Source organism: Nicotiana tomentosiformis, chromosome 11 (assembly GCF_000390325.3).
Source record: "Nicotiana tomentosiformis chromosome 11, ASM39032v3, whole genome shotgun sequence".
In the NCBI taxonomy this organism is placed as follows: domain Eukaryota; kingdom Viridiplantae; phylum Streptophyta; class Magnoliopsida; order Solanales; family Solanaceae; genus Nicotiana; species Nicotiana tomentosiformis.
The window spans coordinates 104,712,650-104,720,756 of NC_090822.1; the positions used below are offsets into that span (position 1 = coordinate 104,712,650).

The following is an 8,107-nucleotide window of genomic DNA, read 5'->3' on the forward strand; positions in this document are numbered from 1 at the left end:
AAGAATGGCCAGTCAACTGAATCATATGCCTTTCTTATGTCCACTTTTATGATGCACCTAGGAGATACTCCTTTTTGAGTGTAACCCTTCACCAGTTCATGGATAATACTCACATTGTCTAAGTTGCTTCTCCCTTCTATGAATGCTGATTGTGCTGGTCCAACTATAAAATCCACCACTGCTTTTAATTTTGCTGTAAGGATCTTAGCAATGAGCTTGTATAATGTAGTGCAACAGGCTATTGGTCGAAATTCTTTCAACAACAAGGGACATAAGGAAGCCACTCATTGACTTGACATTGACATTGACATTGACTTGTACTATTGTCTAACTCTTTAAAACGAGTTTTATTGGAGAGTAAAGTTTTTCTTGATAGTATTATATTTGCATTCCCATGTACATAAATAATATTTAGATAAGATGATAAAGATTGAATGGCAAAGGGTCAAATATACCCCTCTACTTTTGAAAATGGTCTAAGAATACCCCTCGTTATACTACTGAGTTATCTATACCCCTGCAGTCATACTTTGGGTTCAAATATACCCCACATTTAAACGGAGGGACACGTGTCATCGTCCTGTTGGTAAATTCTAAATATCTCCTAATTAATTAAAAAGACACATTACCCATACCCGAAAAATAATTTTTTTTTGTAAAAACTGGAAAAAACTGAAATTATTTTTACTAAAAACTGAAAAAATAATTTTTTTTTTCCAGTTTTTACAAAAAAATAGCTTTAAAAAAACTGAAAAATATTTTCTAAAATAATATTTTTGAAAAAACTGGAAAAAAAAACTGAAAAGCAATTTTCTAAAGATATTAAAAACTGGAAAAAAACTGAAATATTTTTAACTAAAAACTGAAAAAAAATAATATTTTTTTTTCAATTTTTACAAAAATATTGCTTAAGAAAATTGCTTTTTAGTTTTTTTTTTTTCCAGTTTTTACAAAAATATTATTTTAGAAAATATTTTTCAGCTTTTTTGAAAGCAGTTTTTTTTTGTTTGTAAAAACTGAAAAAAAAAATTCATTTTTTTCAATTTTTAGTAAAAACAAAATTAATTTTTTTTCCAGTTTTTACAAAAAATATTGCTTTACAAAATTGATTTTCAACTTTTTTTCCAGTTTTTACAAAAACATTGTTTTAGAAAATATTTTTCAGTTTTTTCTAAAGCAGTTTTTTTGTAAAAACTGAAAAAAAAATATTTTTGTTTTTTTTCAGTTTTTAGTGAAAATAGTTTCAGTTTTTTCTAGTTTTTACAAAATATAATTGCTTTAAACATTACTTTTCGGGTATGGGTAATGAGTCTTTTTAATTAATTAGGAGATATTTAGAATTGACCAACAAGAGGATGACACGTGTCCCTCCGTTTAAATGAGGGGTATATTTGAACCCAAAGTATGACTGCAGGGGTATAGATAACCTAATAGTATAACGAGAGGTATTCTTATACCATTTTCGAAAGTAGAGGAGTATATTTGGGCATTTGCCGAATATTGAATGATGGAAAACCACTTTCCTTTTTTAATTATGTAAACTTGAAATCTTCGTCCACATTTTCTCTCTCTCTCTCTATATATACACATACATATATATATATATATATATATATATATATATATATATATATATATATATATATATATTCCTATTTAGAGATCGGTCTTTATATTGGGCCATGACTAGTTTCGAGCTAATTTGTGCTGCATAAGAAACGTTAAAGGAGAACGTATTATTTATTACGATTTTTTTCATTTTCAAGACTCTAATCATAAACTCTGATCAAGGCACCTCCGGAAAAAAAGGATGACAATATGATTATTCACATCTCACTATAAACCTTAGCGGTATACAGTTATACACTATTCTTTGATTTATTAAACTATTAAGGGTTTCAAACCTTAATCATTTTAGAAAGAAATATGCTTTCAGTTAGTTCATTTCAAGCTATAGTGCTTAGCACTATTAAATTGACATTGACTTGTACTATTGTCTAACTCCTTAAATCGAGTTTTGTTGGAGAACGTAATAATGTTCATATTCATAGTATTATATTTGCTCACGTAAAGCGCCAATAATCTGAACTGAAACTTATTTATTTATTTATTTATTTATTTATTTATTTTTGGTTTCGTTTTCCTTCTAAAAGGTATCTCTATCTAAATTGATAGGACGTTACTCGTGTATTGCATGTCAATATTGTATACTTTAATTGGTTATAATATTGTGGATTAGGCTTTCATTTTCCTCTTGTGGTTAGCTAACTAATTACAAGCTAAGCCAATATTCTTTGACGGGATTAGGTCAAAATCTAGGTGATCTGTTATAATTAGTTAGTTTCGTATCTCAATAGTCAAAATTAAGCTATTGCATCGTGCAATAAAACGCCGTTAATGTTACCTAATGCACCAAATATGAAAGGAGATCCCAAGAAGTTGAGATTTTCCACGTGATTCTTATTTTAAAAATTCCTTAATTTTCTTTTCTATTCTCTTTTCACAATTTGCAAACCCTCCTTAATTACTTCTACTAATTTTGAGATTTTAATAAATAACTCACACAGAGATTTCATAAGGCAAGGGCCTCAACGGTGACTGGTGGTGGAATGGAGAGGTCCAAGGTAAAGTACAAGCCAAGAAAGCGGCGTATATGAAGCTAGTGGAGAACGCCGACGAGGAGGACGCTTAGGGAGTGTTACAAGAAGGCTAAAAAAGAGGCGAAGTTGGCGGTCCCAGCGACTAAGACCGCAATATTTGAATGCATGTAGGCAGAACTTGGGGGCAGAGGCAGTGACAAGAGACTGTTCAAATTAGCCAAGGTTCGAGAAAGGAAGGCTCGGGACCTGGACCAAGTGAGGTGCATCAAAGACGAGGATGACAAGGTATTGGTGGAAAAGGCGTGCATTAGGCACATGTGGCAGTAATACTTCCACAAACTCTTGAACGAGGATGGGGACAGGAACATTATGCTTGGCGAGTTGGAGAACTTAGAGAACCAACGTGATTTTAGGTTTTATAAGCGTATTAAGGTTGCAGAGGTTGAAGAGGTATTGCGAAAGATGAGTAGAGGCAGTGCGACTGGGCCAGACGAGATACTAGTAGAATTATGGAAGGCTGTGGGACAGGTAGGTTTGGAATGGATTACTGGACTGTTTAATGTCATTTTTAGGACTAAGAAGATGCCCGAAGAATGAAGGTGGAGTTTGATGGTCCCGTTGTATAAGAACAAGGTTGATTATCCAAAATTGTAACAACTACTTGTGTATTAAGCTACTGAGTCACACTATGAAAATGTGGAGAGGGTAGTAGAGAGGAGGGTGAGGAAGAGTGTGTCTATTTCGGAGAATCAATTTGGTTTCATGCCGGGGAGTTCGACCACATAAGCCATTTGTGAGGAGGTTGGTGGAGCAGTCCCCGGAGAGGAAGAGGGACCTGCATATGGTGTTCATCGATTTAGAAAAGGATTATGATAAAGTCCCAAGGGAGGTTCTATGAAGATGTCTGGAGGTTAGTGGTGTTCCGATAGACGCACATTAGGGTGATTAAGGATTACGATGGGGCAAAGACTCGGGTGAGGACTGTGAGAGGATACTCGGACTATTTTCCTGTGATGATGGGCTTATATTAGGGTTCATCTCTTAGCCCATTTTTATTTGCCCTGGCGATGGACGTGCCACATTCAGGGGAGGTGTCCTGGTGTATATTATTTACAGATGACATAGTGTTTATCGATGAGACGCGCTGCGGGGTTAACGATCGGTTGGAGCTGTGGAAGCAGACCCTGGAGTCTAAAGGTTTTAAGTTGAGTAGGACAAAAACTGATTACTTAGGGTGCAAGTTCAGTGTGGGGACGCATGAAGCAGAAGTGGAGGTGAAACTTGATACACAAGTCATCCCCAAGAGAGATAGTTTCAAATATCTTGGATCTGTTATTCAGGGAAACGAGGAGATTGACGAGGATGTTACGCATCGTGTTGGAGCGGGGTGGATGAAATGGAGGCTTGCGTCTGGTGTTTTGTATGATAGGAATGTGCCACGAAGACTTAAGGGCAAGTTCTACAAAGTGGTAGTGAGGTCGACTATGTTGTACGGAGCCGAGTGATAGCCAGTCAAGAAATCTCATGTCCAGAAGATGAAAGTAACAGAGATGAGGATATTTAGATGGATGTGTGGGCATACCAGAAAATACCGGATTAGGAATAAAGTTATTAGGGACAATGTGGGTGTGGCCCCTGTGGAAGACAAGTTACGGGAATCGACGCTGAGATAGTTCGGGGCATGTGAAAAGGAGAGACTTCGATGCTCCAATGAGGAGATGCGAGAGGTTGACCATAGCGGGGAAGATGAGAGGTAGAGGGAGGCCTAGAAAGTACTAGGGAGAGGTGATTAGGCAGGACATGGCACTACTTTAGCTTACCGAGGACATGACCCTCGATAGAGAGGTGTGGAGGTTGAGGATTAGGGTTATGGGTTGAAAGTTAGTCGAGAGTCTCTTCGTACTAGTAGTAGTGGTACTAATCCTGTATTCTCTTACTCCGAGTTCCTTGTTATTAGACGATATGACACTATTGCCGGTAGTTTTCGCACTTCTCTTGTAGCTTCTTATTCCTAATTTCTTTGCTATTACATGCTGTGCTATTTGTTTTTGTTATCTTATTTACTTGCTATTGATGTTTGTTTATTGCGTCCTTTTCATTGTTCTTGAGCCGAGAGTGTATCAGAAACAACCTCTCCTCCTTCATAAGGTAGGGGTAAGGTCAGCACACTACCCTCCCCAGACCCCACTATGTGAAATTGCACTGGGTTTGTTGTTGTTGTTGTACAGAGATTCTGAATTTGGAACATGGTATTTCTAAAAAAGAATGTCTGTATTACTGTGTTACTTGTACACTCATTGTTTTGCTAAAAGAAGAAAAAAACAAGACAATATAAATATTATTTTGTTATAAAATATAGCTCAAAGTAACAATATAGAAGAAGGAAAAACAAGCTAAGAGATATAGAGAGAAAGAGAGGAGAGATTCTTATTTCTTCTTCAATTATGTATATTTTCCTATCTATTACAAGGCCTTTATATAGGCATGAAAAGTGAAGAAAAATATGTCATTGAATATATCATTAAGCATAGAAATATGTCATTAAGTATTTGAGAAGATCATGGAGGAAGAGTAGACATCCACCATAATTTAATTTTTCTTATAACACTCCCCCTTGGATGTCCATAGATAATATGCCTGGTTAAAACTTTATTAGGAAAAAATCCTTTGGGAAAAAAATCCTAGTGAAGGAAAAAGAGTACACATATTTAGAAATACGTCTTTTGGTTGCCTCGTTAAAAAGCTTGCAAGGAAAATCTAGTGGGACAAAACCTTGTAAGGAAAAAAGAGTACAACGCGTATTAACTCCCCCTGATGAGAGCATCAATTCACATCCTTAAGCCTTCGCCTCCCAATCTTGTACACTAGTTTCTTGAAGGTTGACGTCGGTAGAGATTTGGTGAACAATGATATCACCATTTTTTGGACGGATCTGTTACACATTGATATCACCATTCTTTTGAATATCATGTGTGAAAAATAACTTTGGTGAAATGTGCTTTGTCCTATCCCCTTTTATGAATCCTCCCTTCAATTGGGCATGCTGCATTGTCTTCATACAAAATTGTGGGTAGTTTGTCACACTTCAAACCACATTTGTCTCGAATAAGGTGTATTATAGACCTCAACTATACAGATTCTTGACTTGCTTCATGAATAGAAATTATCTCAACATGATTAGATGAAGTAGCCACAATTGATTGTTTAGTCGATCGCCAAGATATGACAGTGCCTCCATATGTAAACACATAGCATGTTTGAGATCGAGCCTTATGTGGGTCATATAAATACCCAGCATCGATATAACCAACAAGATCGGGACTGCAATTATTGCCATAAAATAATCTCATATCGATAGTCCCTTTTAGATACCGCAATATGTGTTTGATTCCATTCCAAATCCTCCTTATAGGAGCAAAGCTATATCTTGTTAAGACATTAACTGAAAAAGTTATGTCAGACCTTGTAATGTTAGAAAGATATATTAGTGCACTAATTTTACTAAGATATGGTACTTCGGGACCAAGAAGCTCTTCATTATTTTCATGAGGTCGGAATGGATCTTTATTTATATCGAGTGATCTAACAACTATCGGAATAGTAAATGGATGTGCTTTATCCATATAGAATCGCTTTAAAATCTTTTTAGTGTATGCTGATTGATGGACGAAAATTTCATCTTTCATATACTCAATTTGTAGACCAAGACAAAATTTTGTCTTTCCAAGATTTTTTATTTCAAATTCTTTCTTTAAATAGTTTACTACTTTAGGAAGCTCCCTAGGAGTTCCAATGATATTTAAATCATCAACGATTATAACAAATTTAGATCCAGATCTTTTTATAACGATACAAGGACAAATTGAATCATTCTTGTACCATTCTTTTAACAGGTACTCACTCAGGTGATTATACCACATGCGTCCTGATTGTTTCAATCCGTATAAGAATTTTTGAAGCTTTATTTAATAATATTTTTTGGAAACCTTAATATGCTTCAGAACAATTTAAATCCTTCAATGATTTTCATTATACGCATATCACATTTTTTTTTGTATTGGCAGATTAAAACCTGAAATGACGACAATCACCACTGGAGAACATGTCTCTATATAATCAATGCCAGGATATTTACAAATCTTCTTGTGACACAAGTCGTCTTTATGTCTATCGATTTGACCTTTTTTTTCCATACAAGAACATATTTATACCTCCACTGGATTTATACTTTCAGGTGTTGGGACTATACGTCCAACTTCATATTTTTCAGTTGAAATCAATTTTCATTGCGTATTTTTCATTTGGCCAATCATTTATCTGTCCAAATTTCATGACAGATTTGAGATCAAGATCCTCGTCAATATTAATAATATTGAGCGCTACATTATATAAACAATATTGTCGACGATCATTTAAATCGGTTCTACTATTACCCAATAAAGACATAACTTATTGAGATCTCTTTATCTTATTATTTTCAAGTACCTCAGCCTCTCCCATGAGGTCTTATAAAGTGTTATGTCGTGGTGCTCTTCTAGAGCACTTGCCTCCTTATTATGACCATCTTGAACATTTGCTTTTCTCTTTCTTCAAGGAGTTTTATCTTTGGAACCGATTAGTCTATTACGCTTCATGCATGCCATAGACTCTATTCATTATGAACTTTATTTTATTTGGAGCATTAGCAGCCGAATATGACATTTAGCTTTGGGTTAATAAATAAGCCTGGCAATATTTTGCAAATGAATTATCACTTGAATTTCAAGTTCACTTTTTCTCGTACGAGGATATAGATGCACTCATAATAATTCATTACATGCATTACTTTTTCAGCTGCCCATTTTCTCCCCCTATTGTTGAGATCACCAATACATATCCCTAGCCTTATTTGGGGATCCATCTTTGTGCATTGTGGTGGAATAATTAAATCATATAGCACATTCATATTTTTAGATGAAAATTATTTGGTTCCTAACCCTGAACCAATTGTGATAGGGAGAACTTATCATAACTTGGCTAGATGTGTACAAGTACTGTTGTATATTAAATAATACATCACATACCAAATTTTATTTTGGTAGTTTTATTCTCATAACCAATGGTTTAGATATAATTGGAGGCATATAATTTCTGCTAAACCGACATTGATTTAAACCAGTATTATCAAGATAAATCATCATAATTTATATTCTGGAACTGTGCTCTAATAATTTGAGCAATCAATCTTGCAAAAGTCAAACTGCAAGTTGATAACAAATGTACATATGACCATAGAATAGATGCATCTATTAAAATCATATAATAATAAACGATCCACATGGCAGGTGACTGGGTCCATATATTTATCACCTTTTATTTGTTTGAGAAATCAATGGATTTAATCTCAACCTTAACTGGTATATCATGAGACTAAGCACTAAGCAGCACAAGAGAATTCTTGAAGAATCTTTTATTTCTTCAATATATGCCAATATAATTCTCAATTAATTTTTCGCATCATAATTGAA

The 8,107-nt window shown here is 34.7% G+C and overlaps 1 protein-coding gene across 1 annotated transcript; it reads left to right on the top strand.

Moving 5' to 3' along the window:
- The first annotated feature begins 2,969 nt into the window (after positions 1-2,969).
- Positions 2,970-4,105, top strand: LOC138901964 (uncharacterized). The gene is made up of 2 exons (XM_070189765.1): positions 2,970-3,128; positions 3,632-4,105. The coding sequence occupies exons 1-2, from the start codon at positions 2,970-2,972 to the stop codon at positions 4,103-4,105; spliced, it is 633 nt and encodes a 210-aa protein (XP_070045866.1).
- The last annotated feature ends 4,002 nt before the right edge of the window (positions 4,106-8,107 follow it).

Excerpts from the sequence above, each read along its gene's own strand:
- LOC138901964 (XM_070189765.1), top strand. The coding sequence starts at position 2,970 with ATGCTTGGCGAGTTGGAGAACTTAGAGAACCAACGTGATTTTAGGTTT. Across the intron at positions 3,129-3,631 it reads TATGGAAGGCTGTGGGACAG|GGTTCATCTCTTAGCCCATT; the intron begins GTAGGTTTGGAA and ends GGCTTATATTAG.